Genomic DNA, 24,796 nt, shown 5'->3' on the forward strand with positions numbered 1-24,796 from the left:
TCTATTCAGGCTTTGCAATACCTCCCACCCGTAAGAGAACAGAGAAGTACAAGACCATACCATATGTATAAATCCGCTTTCGGGGCCTGCAGCGTGTGCAGCTGGCTGGTCAAGGAGCATAACTAACATTCAAAGCATGTGGAGTAAGATAGGTTTGGTGCATGAAATTATATTGCAACAATTTGAAACGGGCATTGGAGCTGACTGTCCGTACTCCCTCATGCACCCTTATCCATTCCCCAGCTGTTAGAGAGCCCCCCATGATTTCCTACCATTTGGCCTGCACGTGGAGTGTTGTCGACAATGAATCATCACGGAGCGCCCTATCATTGCGGGAGATCAGTCTACAGCTATGAGCCATATCTAGTCGTGTTGCCAGGGTGTTGGAGTGGGGTGGCGCGTCGGCTACAGCTCACGAGTTGTGGTTGATATTTTGACATATTGGAGTTATTTCCCCGTACCCAATTGAAAGGATTCTATGGCCTCATCTCTTGTAATAAACTTGCCCTCCAGGATAAAGGCCCCCCATAGTATGAACCCCCCGTCCTTCCAACTCTGCACCAACATGGAATTGGTAATTCATAAGAAGGGTTGCACCAACCTTCAATGGCATGTCAGGGGCGCAAGGCGCATGTTGAAACACTCTTCGGACCACTCCCTCCCGAACACATGGCCACCAGTTGAACAGTAATGGAGAGGGTGGAGGTTTTTTTTTCTTGTTTCCTTTGGACGCGCAGCCAATTCACTTTCATGCAAGCCCAGCCCAGTCCTCCCCTCATTCACGCCCACCCACCAGGCTCTCCCGCCCCCATCAGGCTTCCCTCCCAATCCGCCTGCCTCCCCTCGCGCATTCACGCCTCCCACCAGGCTTTCCCGCCCCCATCCGGCTTCCCTCGTAATCTGCCTGCCTCCCCTCGCTCGCATTCCCGCCCCAGGCTCTCCCGAAACTTTACTTTTTTCACTGCTGGCCGGCCCATCTACTTTTGCACGGCTTTCGTTTAAATTATTTGACTTCAACCCGTGGCATTGAACCCGTGGCACTCAACCTCACCAACTGATCTTTTTAAAGAAGAAATTAGAATGAATGCGTGCCACAGCCTGTTGTGTTCCTGTATTTAAAAGTAACTTTGCATGGGACACATTTTCGGGAGGGTAATTGGCCTGGCTTGCATACAATTATATAAAACTCGTTTTGCATTTTTGATTCAGAATTTTTCATAGGCATTCTTATTCAGAAATAAAACAAGCACTGGCGTTGCCAATAGGTTTCGCATTTGGAAAGTTGGAGCTATTGGTTTTGTAAATGACATTTTATATTTATATATTGTTATTGACAATGCCAATAACGATATATAAATATAAAATGTCATTTACAAAACCAATAGCTCCAACTTTCCTACTGCGAGACCTATTGGCAACGCCAGTGCTTGTTTATTACATGCAGCTGATGAAACAGCTACAGCTGTCTCTAAGCCACCTCTAAAAATGGATCAGAATTATAAAGGAAACATCCAAAATCAAGTTCAGAGCTGTTGAATGAAATCAGGAATTGTTTTGGGCATCGTAAAAATTATTTTATAAAGTGTTGTCAACAATGGACTGCCCTTTGGAATTCGGGATGGTATGTTCAGAAAGAGTGGGGTTGAAGGCACGTCCACACTAAAAAGGCGGAAACGATTATTCCTTCATTCAGCTTCAGGGGTAATGAAGAGAAGTAACAGCAGGAAGGCAGCTTGTAAAAATGGTTTATATTTCAACATTAAACATAAGACTTCACACCTAAAATGGTCGGCAATATGCATAAATTTGGTCCAAAGAAGGCTGCCGTGTCACCTTTCTCAAAATGGTTACAGGGAGCACAAGATGGCTGCATTTATACCCCACCCACCAGACCAAAGGCATAGCCCAAAAAAAAACCTATTTGGGCCCGGGCCGCACCCTTGGTCCAAAACTCCCGGCAGTGCAGGCCTCCTGTGCGGGCCGTTGCCCTCCCAAAGTCCGATTTAACCATTTCTTGTCTTCTCTATAACATTGATACTAAAGTGTCTCAAATTTACTATAATAGGGCATGCATCTCCCAGCTGGGGGTTCCTAGCAGGACCAGCCTGAAGCATGTGGAGAACCTCAGCGTCGGTAAATTTGTCAAGGGTGACCTGCCTTTTACCAAAGAGGATCTGTGAAGGGAAACAGGCGTCAAGCGTTTCAAGGGTACCCCACATTTTTCTCTGTCAGCGGTTAAGGGTTTGATATCTATTCTTAGACCCAGGGCTTTAAGTGGGGAAACAAAACTGGGGGTGCTGTAAAAGGGGCGGTGCAAACCTCCTAAAGGAGTGTGGCCTATCCAAGTAGGGGCGTGGTTTAAATTAAAATATGTATGGATACACCATACACCCTCCCCAGAGGCACAAGTAGAGCCAAATTTCGAGGGGGTGGGGGGGGGGGGGGGAGAGGGTATTCTTCAAGCAATAGGCAGAGTGGAGCTGCAGGGGCTCTGCCAAGGGGTAAAAAACAACAAAGACTCATTAACAAGCAAATCGTCTTTTAAGACCTGTGAAGTACTCAGGTGCGGCCGTGTGTGTTTGGAAGCTAGTTGCAGGATCGCAATCTTATGCTTACCAAAAATAAAGCATTAAATCTATGAAATTACAAGTTTTTTTATTATCCTCAGTTCTAGGTAACTTACCCAAAAAACAAAGCTTTACTCAGAATGACTCGGAGATAGGTGCCGGAAAAGTCATTAATTAAAGAGAGGACTTTCTGTCCTAAACTGTGATACTTCCTCACAGTCCCACATCATATGATAAAAATCTGCATGAAAGGATCTACAGAGTGCACAAAGGTGAGCGGCCTCAGGATCTTGCCAGGCAATTCCAGCTAGAGCAAAATAAGTTTGCTGAGAGAAAAAAAAAGAAAGAAAACAGACTACCTCTGCGAGGCCCGAAAATAGAGCCCGATAGAGTCCCGTTTCGAGGCCCCCTGAAAATAACTGCCAGTGCTCAGACGTGGACAGACCATGCCCACTTAAAACCCTGCTTAGACCCCTATGTGTATCTTTAGAAAAGTTAACACAGGTCCGACCTCCCAAGGTGGTACTTACAGTGCTCAGACACAAAGAAATGTGATGTGTTTGGGAAGTGCCTCACGTAAGCAACATCCGGGGAGCAGTTGGCAGGTACGCACCAATTTGCTCACTTTCTCATCATCTGGACTTTCCGAACCGGAAACGAAAACCAACTCCCAAAGTATGAGTGAGAAGAAAGCTGTGTGTGACCTAAAAATGTTTTGTGCACATCCAAATAATAAGTTCGATATAGACCCCTCATTAAAGGAACAAGCGTTTTCTGGCACTCCAAAGGTCAAAAGTGAGTTACGTGAAAACCCAAAATATTTTTCTTTAATTTGCTGTGCCCGTACTCATGCACCCTACTTCACTGCTGGCTGTAGCTCCTCTGTGGACAGGGTGAGACGGAGTAAAGGTGGACGAGGTCCACATCCGCACTGCGCCGACCCGCGTGCCCCACCTCAACCCAACAAGAGGGAGGTGGCACTTGCAGTCAGCGGTGTCCCTCAGACACTGGAACTGATTTTCTATTGGGTTCCATCATATTAAAAATAATACGTTGTCTAGACCTGCCACTCCTCACACCTGCACTGAATATCTCAGTAGCACAAAAAGCCCCTGATGTAGAGCTTATCCATTACTTCTATTTAGAAAATTCAATTACTATTAGGCTGCATCATAAAGATTCTCAGGGGCAGCACTCAAGCTGTGGAATTCTCTGAGAAAAGGCCATAGGTGCCAAGATTGTCTCCTTTAGTTTAGGAAAACAGGTACAATTCAACATTTTTTAATTTAAACTTTGGTAAGCCTATACTTTATTTGGACACCTCCCTCCCTTGCTTCTACAGGAAACAATGCACCTCATTTTACTTGAATTTTTCACCCCGATGTCACACTTCTGAGTTTCATTGTAAGTTTACTATTTATTGTTTTCAATTTTGTTATAAAAGAACTGGACTCTAGATTGCTTGCTAGTCGGACGTTCACCAGCAGTCACCTGGAGTGGTAAAGCCCTATAAAAATGTTAAACAAATAACATTATTAAAGGCAACTCCTGCCTTCTCACCATCGTGGTGCCATCAGTGACAATCAACCCATATTTTTTTGACTCTATTATTTACACATGGTAAAACAACATACAGCAGATGCTACCGGGCGGCGGGTATATACTGCCCCACCTACTAAATGTACCTGTGTTCTCGTCATAACATCCAGAACAAATCACTAATCAGCTTGGGCTCAGTTAGGTTCTCAAGCACTTCTAAAGCAACTACCTGGACTGCGTGTCACCTGTCCTCACACTCCACTGATTTCCACAACATGCCAAATGGCGCTGCACTAAATTTGGAACACACTCTGGGCATCTTGCATGACACCAATACCAAACCCCCCTCTTTCACCCTTGCACCAAAGAATCAGAGCCACTGACCAGTGGTCTGCAAAGTGCTTTTGGACTGCGACAAAACAAAGGATACAATACAATACTGCCAACAATCAACAGATAAAGTGGACTTAAACCGACTTTCATGACTTACAGAGTGGACTATATTTTATTATATTTAATAATTCATTTATACGTTTCACTATGTTCCAAACAAGTCGCTGGGTGGTCACTTCAGGGCTCATGTAAAAATGTTGTATGTAATGTCGCAGACAGGTAGCTGGTTGCATGATGCTTGCACACCTTGCTGACTTTAAATGACAACATAGACTCTACTAAGAGGCTTCCTTCCTAGGTAGGTGGTAAGGGCCGGTGGAAATGCACGCGAGCATAAAAACGTTTATGTCGCGGAGCGTGTGTTTTTGCACTTGATTATTCAATAGAAACTAATGAGTGGAACTGTTTTAGTGACTGATTTTGAGCACGTTATTATCAGAGGTGTAGATTGGTCAGTAGGATTGGGGGGGGGGGGCATAAGGTTTCCCGACCATCACTCTGGCATATAATGTTATACTAATGATATGGCAAGCAGGGCGCATGAGAGGAACATAAGAAGCAGTGGAAAGGGAGAGGAATACGAATTAATAGGAGCACTAAATGAAAGAAACACAATATTTGGTAAAATAAAGTTTTTGTTGGCCTTTCAAAACAGAGATGAGAGTGTCTGTGTGTGAGTTTTTGTCACTGACTGTATGCAAAAATCACTGGTGAAATATGATAGACACCTCACCATACCAGACTGAAAGAAAGCACCTGTACCCAACAATTAATAAGAAAATACATTTATTTGGGGGTGGGATGGGGTGTACACCCCAACCACCCCCCCCCCCCCCCATCTAGAAGCTACACCATTGGTTATTATTGCTAGTTCACAGTCACAATTCAGCAATAACTCCTCCCCACAAGGAGAAACCGGTGGTGGGTGTCAACCTAAAAACAATAGTAATCTGTACTCGCGCTTTTCTAATGAGTCCAGGCACTAAAAACAGGCACACAAATGTTTGCATCTCATTTTGCACAACTTTCTCTATCATTTTTTTCACAGCGTTTTATGCGACTTTATCCCTTTTTCAGGATTTTTATTTTATTTTCTTTTTATCGCCTTCACTTCAGGTGGGAGTATGATTCACAACAGGCAACCAAAATGTAAAGAGTGAAATTATATTTCAGATGGCTAGCTTCTTTCAGAGAGCGAATTTCGGCCAATTACCGCTGCAATTTTTTACTTTTTTCCAGCATCTCTGAGGTTAACTGCTGAAGGCTCTAATGTAGCTAATTTTAAACTATGGAAAGATCTCTTTGGAAGTAAGAAAATTCTCGGAGAGGACATTTCCTGCTGAATGATGCACCAGCTCGAATGCTTCTAAACAAAACCTTTCAAGCAGCACAGCGGCCAAGAACTGAAGGTTATGAAAAAGAACGAAATCATAACATTCTGACGCCCTGGCATTTGGCCATATTCCAGAATTTTGAGGAAGATAAAGAAAATCTATTGTCTCTCAAAACAAACAGAGGATACTTGTATGTAATCATAACATGTAGCTCGGAAGATAAAAAACGAACAGCTAAGAAAAAGAAAAATATGTTCAGTGGCCCTTACAGGTTAAGCCTGTAGGCTGGTTTTCGGTAGCCCTGGATCAGGAACGTGACAATGTATGGTAAATAGGGTGACCTGGAATCCAAGGAAAAGTCCCGGTTTACAGAGGACTGTCAAATTTGCACTGGTTGGTCAATAATACTCAAGGTGTTTACCCACTGGTGGGCAGAATGAATTAACTTGATAAGAATGAATAGCATATTTTTGAGTGACACCGACCCAGGATTAGATATTAATAGGAGTTTCCTACTTTTTACAACCATAACTAGTGGTTTACGAATGATTGTTAAATAGGTTAGTAACCCTATAAAATATGGTTTGCATTATTTGCTGGTCTCACCCACAGTGGAGGTTAATGTGGAACATTCAATGTATAAATGAAGTTGCTCAAGTAAAAACCGCAAGACCAATTGACTACATCAATGTGGTTGATACAGATGCGTCTTTTTGAATATAATGGCATTGTTCCTTCTCTTTCTAAATAATATTGCACATGATTTGCACATTACACTTTTTTCTAAATCGTTTTGTAAATGTTTTTAACCATTGCACAGAGGACTAAACTCCCACAATGGCATGCGCATAACCAGGAAGTGATGTTGAAACACGTAGAACTGTACTTAATTGGTTTCAAAATGCCGCCTGTGCACCCATGAACAAGGTCTCTGTGAGACCGAAACGCATCAGGTCTTTGTCTGGTCCTGGCTTGTATGGATTCTTTAATAAGAAAATAAAGAACTGTGATTGACCTGTGAGTGCGACAAACTTCTGTATAGAAGTATCGGAATAATTTAACAGCATGGCTCTGTTGTATTTGGTATTTCACAGCCTCAGAAGCGCCAGAAAACCCAACAAAAAGCAAGCCTTTGAGGATATATATATATATATATATATATATATATATATATATATATATATATATATATATATATATATATATATCCTTGTACTGGACTCACACCACTGGAATTCTTTTCCAAAAGAGATGAGGCGAACGCAATTCGTGCTGAATATTTTTTATTGCTTTTTCTTGCCCAGCACCGCTGCCGTGACGCGTTTTGGTCCTACTCGAACCTTGATCATATATATATATCATATATATATATATATATATATATATATATATATATATATATATATATATATATATATATATAAAACCAGTAGGTAGTTATAGTTAGTACCTAGTTTCCATAGGTAAGGCATTTTTTGTTTTGCTAATGACTCTGGCGCTGTTAGACGAATCTTCATGAAATTTTCAAAACTAGTTTGCCACTCCCTTCAGTTGTATGAAAAGTTTGGAGTGATTCATCAAGCGGGGGCTAAGAAAAGGGGGGGTACAAAACCCTTTTTCTTCACGCAATTTTCCATAGGGATCTTAGACATAACTACAACCTTTACCGCTGAACTGAATGACACAAAATTTGTCAGAGAGCTAGCTCTTGGTCCAGAATGATATCTTTTTGAAATTTGTTGTAAACCTGTTCTGTAGTTTTGGAGTAATTAAAGAAAAAAGATTATGACTTTCAAGGGACTTGGAGGGTCCACGGACCTGACAGATCTCTTGCTGAGATCTGATCGGCTGCCACCACTTCAACCACAAAATGGTGGCAGCTATCTTCCGCTCTTGTTTATCTTTATGCTTCCTGAGTATACCGGGGGGTTTATATACATATTTGGGGGGATGGGGTGCCAGGGCCTGGCCGATTATAGGTAGGGGATGAGGCCTTGCGGCACCCCTCCATTGGCCGATTTGGGCCCTGGGAACCCAATTCTCCGGAGTCTGTCCTTCAAAATAAACTGGATGAGGGACACACATCTCCCTCCCAAGCCGATTTTGGCCCCGGCCGCCCACCTCCCTGGGACGATTTCTGCCATTTGAGATGCTATCAGTGCTGTCATTGATCATGTCAAGAGTGACTCAATATGTGAGGTCATAAGAAGTGTGTTGCGGGGGCGTGAGTTATAGTTAGCTCAGGTAACTATAACTGTAGAATTTCTATGGTTTTGTGCAAGTCAAATATGAGCCTAAATTTAAAGTCCTGTAACCTTTTTTTGTGTGAATTTCTAAGTTTTTAAAAATTCTATTTCCTAGCTATAACTTCCCTATTATCTTTGTTACGTTATTTTCATTGACTTGGAGTGGTGTGGCTCACTGGTTAGAGGCGGCAGACCCTGAAGCAGAGAACGGCAAGGGACCAGGGTTCAATTCCCGACGCGGCAGGGTTGTGGACCAGGGTCAGCGGACTCAATAATTCTCGCCTCGGTGCCTACTCTAACCAGGGATCACACTCAGCAACTCTGGGCATTAGCTTGCCTCATCTCTACAACGGCCCCCCACATTCGCCGGGGATGCCTGGTTTCACCTTGGAGATACCCAGTAGGGACCATCTCACAGGGATAGCCAGGACGGGTTCCCCAGAGGTCTACAGCGCCACGACGCCTCAGGGCAGCAGTGCGCTTTACAAGACACATACATTTACAAGACACATACATTTACTTTCCCAAGTTTTTTTTATTTCTATTCCCTAACTATAACGCCCCTGTAACCTTTAGTTTTTTATGTGAATTTAATTTTTTTGGTGTCATTTCCTAACTATAATGTCCCTCTAACCTTTGTTTTTTTAGAGAATGGTTCTGTGAGTGAGTGCATGAGTGGGTTTTTCAGTGGGGGTGAGAGTGTCTAACTGCATCAGTGAGAGCGTTCATGAGTTGGTCTATGATTGCAATTGAGCGAGTAGGTCTGTGAGTGGGTGTATGAGTGTATCTGTGAGTGGGTGCATGAGTATTTGAGTGGATCTTTGAGTGGGTGTGTGAGTCTATGAGTGGGTCTCTGAGTGGTTCTGTGAGTAGATGCGTGAGCCACTGAGTGGGTCTGGGAGTGGATGCACGAGTGTCTGAGTGGGTCTGTGAGTGGGTGTGGCAGTCTCTGAGTGTGTGCATGAGTCTATGAGTGGGTGCACAAGTGTATCTGTGTGTGGGTGCGTGAATCTCTGAGTGGTTCTCTGAGTGGGTATGTGACTCTCTGAGTGGGTATGTGGCCGGGTGCGTGAGTCTCTGAGTGGGTCTATGAGTTGGTGTGTGAGCCTCTGATTGGGTCTGTGAGTGGGTTCATCAGTGTTTGAGTGGGTCTGTAAGATGTGCATGAATGTCTGAGATGGTCTATGAGTGGGTGCATGAGTATGAGTAGGTCTGTGAGTGTGTTCATCAGTCTCTGAGTGGGACTGTGAGTGGGTGCGTGACTCTGAATGGGTCTATGAGTGGGTGCATGAGTGGGTCTGTCAGTGGGCGCATGAGTGTCTGAGTAGGTCTGTGAGTGGGTGCATGAGTCTCTGAGTAGGGCTGTGAGTGGGGCATGAGTGTCTCAGTGGGTCTATGAGTGGGTGTGTGAATCTGAGTGGGTTTGTGAGTGGATGAGTGGGGCTATGAATGGGTGCATGAGTGGGTCTGTGAGACGTGCATGAGTGCTGGAGTGGGTCTGTGAGTGGGTGCATGACCATCTGAGTGAGTCTGTTACTGTGTGTATTGCTGTGTGAATGAGTGTGTCTGTATATATTTTTTTACAGCAAGATTTGCAACTCCACTGCAACACTTCATGGGGGCCACGCAGAATTTCACAATGGGTCTGTAACTCCAATCACGTGGGACAAAACAACACTTTGGGCCATTTTCATATTCATGAGTCCATCAGAGACCCTACAATGCACCCATGTGGTCAGGATACAAGGACCCTGACCCCTTCTAGAGTTTCCAATCTATATTTCCGCCCTCCAGGTCACAGGCCCCTGTTTACAAAATTGCAGCCTCAACTTTCTCCACAGGTTGTGGCCAGCCAATCACAGAACTTCTCCTGGCGTGAGGGTTCGCAAAGCTCTGCGTAGGCGTCGCGAAGGATCCGCGTCCCTAGATTTACACATTTGGATTTCTTTTACTATCTCAAAACTTCTGAATGGATTTACATCAATTCTGAAAAAGGTCGTTTTCAGGACCAACATCTAGCTTTCTGCCAAATTTGGTGCAATTCCGTTCAGCGCTTCGAGCTGTAGTCATGTCTATAATTCCTATGGAAATTAACATGGGAAATGCACGTTTTTTGACCCCACCTTTTTCTCGGCTCCCACTTGACGGATCACCCCAAAACATTCCACGCACAACTAGAATAAACAGTGCACTTTTTGGGAAAATTCCGTGAAGATTCATCAAATGGCGCCAAAGATATAGGCAAGTGAATAAATGCTTTTCCTATGGAAAATAGGTCCTAACTATAACTACCTAGTGGCGACCGCTGTTGGTCTTTATATATGCCAAAGACAGAACAGATATAGAAATAATACTAAAGACGTTAGTCCTACCTTTGTGTCTGGCCTGTCCTCATTTTTGCTTCTCAAAATCTGGTCAACCTATTGGTAAATGATGAGAAGAAAGCCAATGGTCTGCATTGCACTGGTTGTACGGAACCTCACTCACCCTACCTGCAGAGGGCACATTGCAAATCCACGTGGCTACTCCCACAGTCAGGAATCAGAAATCCACTTTAGGAAGGCATGAGCCACATCCATTCTGATCGGCCAGCAAAACCTCACCTTCAAGCTCATGTTACAGCCACTGAGAATAAACGGTCCTTTGACCCATTAAAATTGGTGTCTTTATTTAGGCTGTCCCAAGTGGCTGATAATCAGCCAGGCACAATGGATGTGGATCTCCATCCCTTCTTGCACTACTGTGAGATCAATGAAAATGAATTTTGTCCTGTGCAGGATTGGTGAAGCGGTGGGCACCCCACAGTGGTCTGTGCTGTTTTCTATGTCCATAGATGCATTCTGAGATCCTAGAAATGGCAACTGTGTGTAATAATCCACACTAAGCCTACCCAGACAGGCATGTTCCACCCATCTATAATCAAGTGGTATCAGCCTTTCAATTGTGCTGCTCTACCCCTACTGGCCACCCAGAGGCACCAAGTTGTCTGGAATAACGTACCTTTCCTGAAAGACCTGTCCAATGAAGCCTACAGCAAACCACACCAAGTACATTGGACATTTTACCTCCTGTCGAAACCACCACACATGAAGAACTGAGATCAAATCCTATTTTTCAATAAACAGTTACTTGAACCATATAATATACAAATACTTCTGTTTCCAGCAATCATTATATCTCACTGACTTTCTTTGCAAGATTTGTGATTTTATATCCTATACCGTTTGTACAGTGGATTAGAGGACATTTTCATTTCACATTAGGTGTTTAACTATTCTTTATGTTGCTCTAAGGCTCAGCCTATGGAAAGGAATAGTGAGTGAAAGGATTAGTCCTATGCAAGATGTATATTTACAGTGGATGAAGCCATTCAGTGTGGCAGCTTGGTGATCAATTGCTATAGTAATAATAGCTGGAATAATCATATTAGTAGTAGCAGCACTACTAATAGTAACAATATTAATTAGTAGTGTTATACTATTCATTTTATTGGTGTTATTAGTATTCTTATTATTATTATTATAAAAGATTTTTATATAATTGTTATAAAATATTTGCATAGAACACACTGCAAGTTGAATTGTCTCTTGGAGCTAGTATCCTTCTCGATGGAACACACTGTTTGGCCTCAGAAGAATGAACAACTGAGCGTGCCCTGATGGGATTAATTGCTGTGACCGCTAAATAACATACAGCTCCCTGTAGCACAGGAACAAACCCAATGGGTTATTTTACGCTGTTTAATGACCCATACACCTTTTAGATGCACAAGTGTCAATCTGAAGCTCCAAGACCAATCCATATGACAGACATGACATTTCTACTTAAGTCTATATTACCCCACTTTTATGATGTCCACGACACCAGGTGTGTTAGGCAACACGAATAGTTCTGCCTGCCAAATAATTTGAGGGACCCCTAAAATATCACCCGGACTGGCCATCCAACAGATATACATGGAGTTCAAAATGAATAAGTTTAGTTTTAATGCACAGTTAGCACACAGAGTGAGTCACACGGAAGAGAGCCAAAAGGAGAGAGCAGAGAGGGTCATAGATGTAAAGTAGTGCCTCATGCAGATAAGTGCAAACACTCGAGCAAGGGCCAGATGGATACACCCAAACCGCAAAGAGCATTCAGTGACCAGATGAAAACTCCACTGGGATGAGCCAAGATGTGATGGAAAAAAGTGTCAAGCAAAGGGCTGTTAGAGGCTGATCAAAGCAAAAGTATGGTTAGAAGGGTCAACTCAAAAGCCCACTTTTTGTACATTGTTAACAACAGGTCTGTTTGAGAACTGCGCTATCACAAAACAGACCTAACAAGGACCTTGGGCAAGGCAGGTGCCCATCAGTGAGGGTTTTCTGGCACTGCAGTTGCTTAGATTTCACACCCGCACTAGACAACTAGCTGAGGTTACAATATACACCTCACCCACATATCTAAGACAGAAACGTTTGTTAGCCCCCATCATCATGATGTGCATGACACTGTCTCCTTCTGAGAAAACAATCAAGGCAGATGATGTTACATCATTAGCATTCAGAAAGCATAACAATGGCTGGCTAATGAGATTTCACCAGAAACTAGCACACTGTCTACTCTTAAACAATTTACACTGTGCCACTGAAAAGAACAGGCAGATCAACTGCAATAACCATGTGTTGGCAGAACCCAGTCCTTCAAGAGACGAGTCATGCTTTTCCGGCAGTGCATGCACATATACTTACCTGATAGAGCTCTTTCGATTGTGGCAGGTCGTCATGTCGCTCTGGGAGTGGCTCATTTAATTTGACCTTCGGATGCTGCAGTTCTTTGCCCATCTCTATTATCCGATTTTCACAGGTGTGCCAGGTCTGATTTTAGAAGGGAAAAGTTGCAAATGTAATACATATGCATGTAGTCAAAATTGTAGTGAAACACTAGCCAACTTGTATATTGAAAATTACTCTGGGCATGATTTTTAGTTCGGTGGAGGAGTCACTCCGTCTCAAACATGAAGGACATCCAGCGGCCCTTGTAATGCAACGGGCAGAATATGTGTCACGTTTGTGATGGAGTACCCTGTCCACCAAACTCTTTTTAAATCAGGCCCTCGGTCCTCTGTATGTAGAATATGACCATGAAACTCTGAGGCAACATGAAATATCCACATGACTTATGCTAGCTGGTACTTAAACTCACATATTACAGATATATCAGACCGTGACTGTAATACGTCATTGACGTCTCTCATAACCACTAATCCTTTAATAATGACCAGCAGTTATCTAAAAAAGGCCTGCTTTTCTACACCTCCACTTGTTGGTATTGAGGCATCCCCTCCTTGTCTACCACTGTGATTTAATCTATCACAGAACGCAGTATCCTTCCTTAATTATATAAAGTGCCCACTATTACCGCCCCTCTGCCTCATCCTATGATGACCTGCAGACTTTGGCCACAAGGGTTGAAACATCAACGGGTACACACAGACTGTGTCTGTGATATCAGAATTCTATAAACAGACATTTATTTTATCCTGAAAATCATCACCCATACAGACAGGATTTGTTTCCTCTCCTCCAGTATTCAATTGCCATTTCCAAAAAATTCTCTGCACTTTATTGAGTGCATTTTCCAGTATGTGTAACTCAGGGTGCCTGGAATCCCTGTTTTGCAGATTTTGTAAATGACTTATGTATTTATTTTTACATAGAGGCTTTTATTTATTTACTTTAAAGAATGAGTTATTGTTCCAGGACACTGTATGTATAATACAACCTGTGGAAGTATTATTACCATAGGAAGACAGGTCACTTGAGGTCCCTTGGTGGAATACTGGGTAGCCTCTGTTTCTTCAGTGTTCATATGGGATGGGGACAATTCATGCATAGCTCAGCAGTCTCTCTAGAGAAAAGGACATGCTCTGAAGGAGCTAATAAAAATCCTGCTAGCCACCTTACACCTCACCAGCCCTACAAGTATACATATAAGCTACAGGTATGTCATGCTGAGGAAAAAGACTAGGAGTCTCCAGGGATTTTGATGCTGATAAGCCACGCAAGCTTGGACCGAAATGCTTATGAACCACTTGGCCTTGCACAGACTAGATTAGGTAGTGAATATGTCCCACTGTGGAATTGGCATAGTGATTTCACAGCTCACTAGCCACCTGTGCCAAGCACAGGACAATTTTATCATGCATCCCAAGACACCTCCCAATACTCCTCGTCACCCATCCCCTGATAGTCAGGGTCATCAAACGATGAGGCCGGTTCATAGAAGCTAAACTCCCCAAGCGGCGGCGAAAGCAACGCCCAGCGGCGCCGTTCCGACGCCGGAGCGAGGGAGGCATCGGGGACGGCAGCGCCCGAGGGCGGCGCCGGAGGTGACACCTGGCGGACCGATGCCGGGGGGATCGTAAGGTCCACCGGCGACGACCCGGATCCCGAAGCGGGTCCAGTGGGGTCCTATGGCGCCGGGCCCGAAGGCGCCGGCGGCGTCGTCACCGTGGAGCCCTGCGGCGCCGGGCCCAAAGACACCAGTGGCGTCGGGACCATGGGGCCCTGCGGCGCCGGGGCCGAAGCACTCGACGGCGTCGGGGCCGAAGCCCCCGACCCGCTAAGGGCCCCAGACGGGTCCGCTGGGCCCGAAGGCCTCAGGAAGCCCGTCGGAGGAGAGAGATTCCTCATGGCCATGAGGAACCGCTAGATATCCCCTGGCGTCACGTCGTGCCCAGGGACCGGAGGGTGTGTAGCAGGCCGCGACGCCCGTGTCTCCGGCGGAGCCGCGTGGGCGGTGTCACCCGAACCCCCGGCCGCGTTGCGCGAGGGTCGGGGGGGAGTCGGAAGAGCGATGACGTCTCTTCGACTTCTAGTGTTTCTTACCTGACGACGACTTCGACCCAGAGGAGTGGTGCCGACTCTCGGAGCTGTGGTGGCTCCGACCCCTCGACCTGCCCCTCGTCCTCCCGTGGGACCGGGACCTCTCGCGGCGCGGGGCCGACTGCCGGAGTTCGAGTCGGCTGAGGGACCGCTCCCGACTGGCTTTCGAAGACAGGGCCCGGCAGTCGGGGCAGGTCTTGTCGTCGTGGTCGATGCCGAGACAAAGTAGACACCGACGGTGAGGATCTGTGACCGACATCGTGCGGTCGCAATCCTCGCAGTGCTTAAATCCAGGCATCCCTATGGCACCGATCAGAGTCGTTTGACTTCGAAAAGATGATCAAAATGATCCAAAAAGTTAGTCAAAAAGTGACTAGAAGTACTGCTTTTTCCAGATTCGCGCTTGCTGGCGCGGAAAAAAGAAGAACTGACGTCAGCACGCGGAGGCGGCGTCTAAGTACTCCGACGACGTCATCACGGCACCCACGACGCCGACGACGGACGCGGAGCCACAGACGACGCCTACCGACGCGCAAGGGTACTGCTACGCAAACATTTCTGGATCCAGTCTGACGCCTGGGGATATTCTGAGGTAAGGAATCTATCACTAACGTGTCTCTTTCAGATATTTTTTATACACAGTATTTCACGGTGACCGATGGCTCGCAGGTTTACACAGGTTGTGTGAAACACCATACTGGAGATCCACACCGGAAAAAGGACATGGTGAAGTGGGCAGACTCAATTTATAAGCAATGTCTTCAACCAAGGTGATGCAACAGATGGGCTTGTCCTGAAGAGACCCATGGCTTAAATCCATTAGGGTCAAAATGTCGACACACATAAGCTCAGGGTTGCCATTTGTGTAGTTTGACTCAAATAGAGGCCTTAAAACAGTACAAGATTATGACACCCTGAGTTGGTTTAAAATATATGTCAAAATTGTAAATATTTATTACGCACCAAGCACTTTCTGCACCTTGCACTGTCTGCACTTGACAAACAAGTTATTTTCCTTGGGAAACACCTTATCTGGTAGAGACTCTTTATAGACGCAGATTCCTTACCTTAGAATTATCCCCAGACGTCAGCCTGGAGGCGGAAATTTTGGTGAGCAGTACCCCTGCACGCCAGTAGGAGGCGGCGGGTACTGTGGCGGAAGTGACGCACGTTGTGGATATATAGTACGCTGACATCAGTTTCCTTTTGCAACTTTCCACGTCAGTAGTGTGGAGCTACGAAGACCACTTGTGTGGAAAACTAGGGTCCTGAAAAGGCAACATCCCTGTCCCTAGAAATCCGTTCACAGAGCAGGGAAAATGCATTGGTTGGTAAGGAATCTGATGCTAGAGATTTTATTAGATAATGGGTTACTGAAGGTAAGCAACTTGTTCATCTGATAGAGACTTCTAGCCGCAGATTCCTTACTTTAGAATAGATACCCAAGCAATACCTCCCTGGCGGTGTGTCTGTGAAATTTTCACATCAGAAAGCCCACACTGACTGTCCAGGCAGTAATGCTTTGTAAACATGTGTAGAGAAGTCCACATTGCTGCCTGGCAGATATCCAGTACCAGAACTTCACATGCTAATGCAGTGGTCGCAGCCTTAGCTCTGGTGGAAGGAGCATGCAAACCCTCAGGGGGTTGCTTCTTGGCCAAATCGCAGCAGACCTTAACGTATAGCATGATCCAATAGGAGATGATCTGTTTTTGCATGGCTATTCCCTTCTTCGCTCTGACATATCCCACAAATAGTTCCTAGTCCACTTAGAACTTTTTTATATGGTCAAGGTAGAACGACAACGCTCTTTCTGGGTTCAGTTGGTGAAGTTGTTCCTCTTCCTAAAAGGGATGTGGCAGAGCGTAAAAGGTAGATAGGTTGATGGACTGGCCTACATGAAAAGGAGTGACAACTTTCAGCACAAAGGTAGCTCTAGTGCGAAGAACCTGCTTGTCTGGGTAGATGTTCAGGTACGGAGGTTTGGATGACAAAGCCTGAAGGTCACTGACCCTCTGGGCAGATGTTATTGCTACCAGGAAAGTCGTCTTGATTGTAAGGAGCCTAAGAGGACATTTGTGCAATGGTTTGAAGGGAGAGCACATCAGAAAAGTTAGGACAAGAATAAGGTCTCACTGAGGCATGATGAAAGGTGAAGGTGGGAACATGTGTAGCAAACCTTTCAAGGACATATTTACAACAGGGGATTTGAAGAGGGATGATTGATCTGGCAACAGCAGAAAGGCATAGATGGCAGAAAGATAGCCCTTTAGATGCCAAGAGCAGAGTCCTACTGGGCAACTGAAAGGATAAAGAGAAGGACCTGAGCCAGAGGAGCAGAAAGAGTCTAACTGGGTCTCTGCACACCATGACACAAACCTGCCCCAACGGCAAGTGTATACATTCTTCTTAGAGGGACACCTGACTGACTAACATTGTAGACTTCGGCCAGAAGGTCAAAAGCTGTCAACTGTCACTGCTCAGTCTCCGTGCATGAAGGTGGAGCTTTGACAGGCTCGGGTGGAGAACCCTCCCCTGTTGCTGCAACAGATGTTCCTCCTGAAGGGGCAGCCTGATCAGAGGACCGATGACCATGTTTAACAGCTTGGGATACAAAACTCTCTGAGACCAGTCCAGAGCCACAAGGATGATTTGGGACAGGTCGTTCCTGATCTTCTCGAGAATTTGTGGCAGGAGTGGCATTGGCGGAAAGGTGTACAGGAGGCCTGAGTTCCATGCAAGATGAAAAACATCTCTGAACAAGAGCCGCCTGGGAAATTACAGCACACTAAATTGTTGACATTGTGCGTTCTCTGCAGTGTCAAACAGATCTAACCAAGGCTCTTCCCACTGTTGAAAGAGACCTTGCACCACCTCCAGATGGAGATGCCACTCATGATCCGCCAAGCATCTGCGGCTGAGTTAATCCGCCTTGGTGTTCAGAGAACCCGTCAGGTGTTGAACCACCAGGGATACACCCTGATGTTTCAGTCATGTCCAGAGATGCAGGGCCTCCTGACAAAGGGTCCACAACCCCACCCTGCCTTGTTTGTTGCAGTACCACATGGCAGTGGTATTGTTCATAAACACCTGCACTGGCCTTCCTTTGATGAAGGGTAGAAAGGCTTTCAATGCCAGGCAGACCTCCAGTGCTCCAGTAGGTTGATGTGGAGTGCAGATTCCACTGGAAACTACAGGCCTCTGATCTCCACCTCTCCCAGATGGCAGCCCCATCCTAGGAGTGCCGCATCTGTCACCATTGTCATACCTGGTTGGGGAAGGGAGAGGGGTCTGCTGCTGACCCAATCGTGGTTCGTTAGCCACCACTGCAGATCTTTTGCAGTTCCCTCTCAGATCTGGACTGTGTCAGAGAGATTCCCCTGATGCTGCGCCTTCTGGAACATCAAGTCCCACTGCAGAGCCCACACATGTCATTAGGCATGTATCACAAGCAGGAAGCAGGAGGCCCAGCAGCCTGAGTCAGTGCCACCGAAATCCAGGATAGAGCCTTAAACATCGGTATCATAGCCATTCAGGAAGATAGGCCCAAAACTAAACCTCAGAGGGCGTAAGGTGAGACTGCAGCACCTTGATAGTGAATACTAGAAAGTGCAGGAGGTCCGCCGTAGTCTGAAGGTGGGTGATGGCACCCTGGGGCAAGCCTGCCTTCAACAGTCAATGGTCGAGATAAGAGGGAAGGCTGGCACCTCTGATAGCCTCGGATGAGCTGCGACCACCAACATCACCTTGGTGCACACCACAGGGGCATTGGTAAGCCCAAAAGGGAGCACAGCGAACTGCAAGTGCTCATGGTCCACCGCGAACCACAGGTAACCCCTATGGACAGGTAGGACAAGAATGAGAAAGTATGCGTCCTGCAAGTCCAATGCTACCAACCAGTCTCCCGGGTCCAGGGCAGACAAGACTTAAGTGAGCGTGAGCATCTTGAACTTCTCCTTTTTGAGGAAGAAATTGAGGGGGCACAGGTCTAGGATAGAATGAAGGCCTCTGCCCTTTATGTGCACCAGAAAGTAGTAGGAATAACAACCACAACCTATGTCTGGTGTCTACACCCTCTCTATGGCTCCCAAGGCCAAGAAAGCAGTCACTTTCTGGGGGAGCAAGAAGAGATAGTTATCCATCAGCCTGTCATAATTGAGTGGCATAGATGGAGGAGTAGTCATGAGGGAGGTAGTAGCCCCTTCGACAATCTGAAGAACCCAGCAGTCTCTGTTATAGACCTCCAGTGTGGCAGGTAATGTCATATCCTGCCACCTCTGCAGCATTCTACAGGGGTTTGGAGGTTGCAGCTGCCGGGGTAGTGGTGGACCAGCCCGACTTCTGTCGATTACACCATGGGATCTGTGCATACCATGTCCTCAGCCACACAAAGGCCAGGAAGCTTGGGTACCGTGGTGGCTGGGTGGGTAAATACGTGTCCGGAAGCCCCTCTGCAGCTACAAAAGGAGCAGAAAGTCGACTGAGGTTGGCAAGGGCCATTGAAAGGCCCAAGTACCTGGCCTCAGCTCTGCTATCCTTGAAGCGCTCTAGCACTGAGCCCACCTTGTCTTCGAAATGACGGGAGCCATCAAAGGACATATCTATAAGTGGCGCTTGAACATCCACGAAAAGGCAGTTGTTCTCAGCCAGGCATGGCGCCGTAAGGCCACCAACAAAGAGACCGCTCAGCCCAGTGAGATGTTCGTGTCCAAACCCACACTGAATCATGAACTTTGCTGCATCCCCCCCCTTTAGACACGGATTGGGAGAGTATGGCCCAAGCCTCCTCAGGGACCATGGGTAACACTTGCACAACTGAATACCACAGGGCATGGGAGTAATGGTAAATGGCACGCGGTGTTCATGGACCACAATGCTAGGCTGGTGGAAGAAATATTTTCCTTTCCTAAGGTGTCCAGCCTCTTGCATATCCTATCCGGTGGAGTGGTAGGGAATGCTCTAGAATTTGCACGGGCGGTGGAGGCTTGGACCACCAAGCTCTCTGGGGTAGGGTGTTGCGTGAGAAAGTTGGGGTCCGCTGGGGCTGGGCCGTGGAGGCAGGCAGTCGTCCTGCTCACAGGAACACCTGTGCAGGGTGTGGCTCAAGTTCCAAGCAGGACATCCGTGAGGGCTTCATTAAATGGGAGAAGCTGTTCTGAGTGGGTCACTCCTTGCGGAAGCACCTCTGTCAAGATGTTAGTCTTGACTGAGACTGAGGGCAGGCTAAGCCACCCTCTCACCACCATAGTAAAATAAGCCCCTGCCTTTGTAGCCACGGTAGGCAGAGAGAGAGCATGCCAGTATTTGGAGAGGTGTCCAGTCGACTAACATCTTCCGATTCCTCACACCAGTCCGTGTTGGGGTCTAGGGGCTGGTATTCTTCAGGGTTTAGTGACCCCTCCCAATCCTCTCAGAGACCCAGCACATAATAATAGGGCTCAGGCTCTGGCCTGGAAGGCATAGCTACAGTAGGCACCGGAGTCAACGTTGGACGACACCCCCCGGCTCCATGTTGGAGTCAGTATGAGAATGGGGATGGCACCACCTGAGGGCACTGGTGACACTGGGAGGGTCAGCATCAGAACCCAGGTCGAGTCGGAAAGATGGGCCCCAGTCTGGATCCATCTGTGGATTCAAGGGGCCGGACTGGAGCTGTGGATGGAAACGTCGGTAGAGAACCATTGGGGCCCCACCTGAACTCGCGGGGCGTGAATGCACAAGAGTATGAACGGGCCGCCCAACTATGAGGTGCATAAACTCATGGAACACGCGTAGTTAGGAGGGGGTTGCCAATACTCCTGGAAACTTGGGGAGGCATAGAGCCATCCAAGGCGCAGTCTTAACCATGGAGCCAGGCCTTGAATAACAATGCTCCCTCATCTCGAACAAATACTTTGACGGACAGGGTGAAACCGAAGACCTCTTCAACTTATTGCTCTTCTTATGCTTGTGGAACCTACCCGATGACTACTTGCAGTGCAACAAGGATCTTGGACTGCGTGACCGATCCTGAGGACTTCCGCTCAACTGAGATCAAGACCACTGCAGATCACACAGTGTACAGCAATGAGCTTGAGGGAGCGCTCCCTCAAGGCTTCAGGGTGCATGGTGCGGCAGTTGATGCAGGTCTTCACGTTGTGGTCATGCTTGAGGCATCAGAGGCAAACAAGGTGTGGATCTGTCAACGACACCTGCTGGTGTCAGGTGCTGCAGGACCCGAAGCCCGCCTTCCTAGTTGACATCCTGCCACACCAGGAGAAAAATCTGAAAAAGTAAAAAAAGTCAGGCAAACATTGACTGTGGTTAGTTTTCTGCACTGACTGGCTCAGAAAGAAAAGAAGAGAAACTGATGTCAGCGCTTTTGGGGGACGCCTATACAGGCACGCATATGTCCCTTCGAGCGTAGACGATGCCACGTGGAGTCGAACGATGTCACCTACCGGCACGCAGGGGTACTGCTCACCGAAAATTTCCGGATCCAGTCTGACACCTGGGGATAATTCTATGGCAAGGATTCTATAGTTAGAAGTGACTATTAGATTCCTGCATTCATTGTAACAAGAAATGTGAATAATACATTGCATTTTGGAAATTGTTAACGTGACACAATGTTTAATTAATTGGTTACTACTCTAACACAATGTAATTTACCTAATTGGATCTGTGGCTGAACTAGACCCATGGAACCATTGTCTGTGTTATAGGCACAGGACAATGGCATAAAGGCCCTCCTGGTTCTTAGTAAACTAAAAACCTTTGGTGTCAGCCATAACTACCCAGTTCACTTCTCTTTGTAGTGCCAAGCGCCAGAGAAGTCAAGGGGCACAGGTTCCTTACATATTATAAGCAGAAGATATCCCCAACATTTCATAAAAAGAGGTTACAAGCTACCAAGCCTTCTGTTTCCAAGACAAAAGACAACCTTTGTTCACAACATACTATTATCTGACCTTAAAGGCACCTATTCACTAGTTTAAAAGGGGTATATTCAGAACCTCTTTGGTATTTGAATAAGGCACTGGCTTCAAATAACTTTTAAAGGTACTGCAACATCACACTAGAGTTCTGTGCTTGTGTAGAACAGTCTACCAGATACAATTTGTATCATATGAGTCAGAAATTATCTGTGGCATTTAATATCCATATGATGTACAGATAGAGTACATTAATCCCCATAGTGTGTCTTCAGCTTCAGCCAGAATCCTACCTCAATTTGTTTGTTTTATTGTTTCATATCACTCCCATAGTGTACTCTCTTTTGAAGGCTCGCACTGTTGGAAGTACCAGTACAGAAGAAGAGGTACAGGAAGGCACAAAACCTCCAGAAGTGGAATAAAATACAGGGCTTCATTTAGAGTTTGCCTAAACAGGATCTCCACCATAAGTTGGCAGAGCTTCAGTCCTGCCAAACCTGTGGTTCTCTGCCTCATTTAGAGGCAGAAGACTGCCATTGTACCAGTGGCAGAGAGTTAGGTGGCTCAAGCTTTGGAAACCAATGACCAAGAAGTCCCTCACATTGGCGGTACACCTGCCAAGCCACTGACTTTGCTACAGCAAGAAAAAACAGTAATAGCTCAAGACACTGGGAGAAATTGCCCTGCATAAGAAGAGTAATAAGCTGAAAATAACAAAAACAATGCAGTGGTCAAACACATGGTGGCCACACAGCATGCAGCAGTGCCCAAAGTGCACTAAGTCACTGATAGATGCAACGTAGGCACAAAGTCTAAATGACTTTCAAAGTCAAAGTCAAAGTCTTCTGTCAGAAACATTAACAGGTCTTCACAAGAGGTCATTGTGATAGTGATACAGGTTGCCTGGTAGCAAGGAAGCATTGACCCATCTTGAGTACTTCTTTTATCTATTGTTTTCAAGTATGCTTTTTGTAGGCAAGAGGTCTTTGCATAACATTTGGGCTGTCTTTGCCACATGTTGTAAGAATTGGTCAGATCTTTTAGGCCTTGGTGTTCTTTATGTATGGAGAATGGGTAGAGCAGGTTAGTGAGTCCTTCATATGTTTTTAACTATGGGCAAAGGTCATAACAGAATTATGGCCAGCAATCTTGTTTTGTTTAACCTGTTATTCATATGGGGAAGCTCATTATGAAGGTATTGCACAGGACGCTGGTGTTATCTAATATAGTCCCAATGTATCCTGTTTCTTGTAGGATACATGTCTTCTGTCTGGCCAAACCTGATAATGGCATGGGAGTGCACACACCAGAAACCCTGCGAGCTTCAGAGTCCTGATGCTAATCACAGCTTGGCAAGAGAGCCAAGAATACAACAAATTTGGCAGCTGCCTGTGGTGTTGAGTTTGTCTGAACCCATCTCTCTGTGTTATCATGAAAAGTTACATTCTTTTAGCTAGGCCTGCCTGATGTTTACAGAGCCAGGACAACCATTTTTGAAGCAACCTGTTGTATACTCTTTTGTCCTTAGATTCATTCATTCTGTACCTAAAAGGCTGCTGATACACCTAGTGTTAGTCTGAGGGAAATGAACAAGTCACACATGTCTTGCAATGATCATCTTCTATTTATCTGGGAGCGACAGGAGTTAATTAAAAGATATGCAATTTAGCAAAGCAAATTTTGGACAGTCAGAGAGCTTCATGTAACATGAATCTGTAGCTCTCAGATATCCTGTGCTACGCCGTCAATGTTGTTGACTCTCCCCTGCTTCAGCACTGACACACAAATCCCCTTATAATTTGCCAGTGAGCATATTACAAGATACGTGGAAACAGAGATGGTTGTGTTACAATAACATTCTATGGGGCGAGCATTTCAAGTACCACTTATTTGCAGTCATCTTTACCCTGGGACAGGGAACAACATTTTGTGAAGGGTCTGAGGCACATCAATACTGCACTTATCTTGTGTGTTTCCTTATGCTCTTCTACTCATCCGATCTTCAGGCCTGTACCCCCACAATCTCACTACTGGAAGTTGACTGATGTTGAATGCCTATTTGATCATATATATGGGCCCACCAAGGAATTCTCAAGGGGTCTTTATCCATGTGTTAAATAGCAAGCAACCTGATACACCTAGGACGTGTTATGATGACACTTCCCCTGGATAAGAGGTTTTTGCCATGTTACATTTCTTTCTACATGTTCACAATTGTTAATTCTCCTTTGCAAAGAAAACTATGTTAAAAAGTCAACCAAATGTTACATACATTTTTGGGCAGAAACCATCTTAATCATAATCTAGCTAGATCCGCTTATTGCAGGACTTCTATGATTTTGTGTACTTATTATTTTTATTGTACCAAGGTGTGGCATGCAAAAAAAAGTTCAAATTATTCTGATCAGCTGTATATCGAAAGTGTTTTGTACCTGCACAGTTTTACTAAACTGATGCATCATCTTGTCCAGCTCATCATGTATATGCTTCCAGCTCTCCTCTAGTTGTGCACGTTCCTTCTGCAAACAGGCCTTTGTCCCAAGGTCTGCTACATTCTCAATCGGTTTGGCAGCATCCACCAATGAAGAATATGTCTGTTGCCATCTCTGGAGAAGTATCTGTTTGTTCTGTTGATAGGAAAGCACTATGTAAATGCTGTGCTATGAATTCTTAAATGCAAAATCTATTCTTTACCAACATTATAGACTTGTTTAACATTAGACAGAGGCAACATTCTTTTTGCAAAATACAAAGAACCATTAACACAGTGTAAGGTTATGCTAGCACAGATACAATAAAAGAGCAGTTTTCCATTTTCACACTGATAGGGATTTTTTGCTCTTCATTCTAACAAAGGCTAGAACAAAAACTACTGAATGGAATTACAACTAAGTTGGCATGAAACTAGAAATCTTGTGGTTTTGGGTTGTAAATCCT

The 24,796-nt window shown here is 45.6% G+C and overlaps 1 protein-coding gene across 1 annotated transcript in view; it reads right to left on the reverse strand.

Annotated features, from left to right (window-relative positions):
• SYNE2 (spectrin repeat containing nuclear envelope protein 2) overlaps positions 1-24,796 on the reverse strand; it is a 1,750,628-nt gene that overhangs the window by 190,486 nt on the left and 1,535,346 nt on the right. The window contains exons 134-135 of the mRNA XM_086937933.1: positions 24,292-24,486; positions 12,810-12,935 (exon numbers count right to left, since the gene is read on the reverse strand). Of these exons, the coding sequence (XP_086794059.1) occupies positions 12,810-12,935; positions 24,292-24,486 (321 nt within the window). The remainder of the gene's footprint in view (positions 1-12,809; positions 12,936-24,291; positions 24,487-24,796) is intronic.

Source organism: Lissotriton vulgaris, chromosome 9, assembly GCF_964263255.1.
Source record: "Lissotriton vulgaris chromosome 9, aLisVul1.2, whole genome shotgun sequence".
Taxonomy (NCBI): Eukaryota; Metazoa; Chordata; class Amphibia; order Caudata; family Salamandridae; genus Lissotriton; species Lissotriton vulgaris.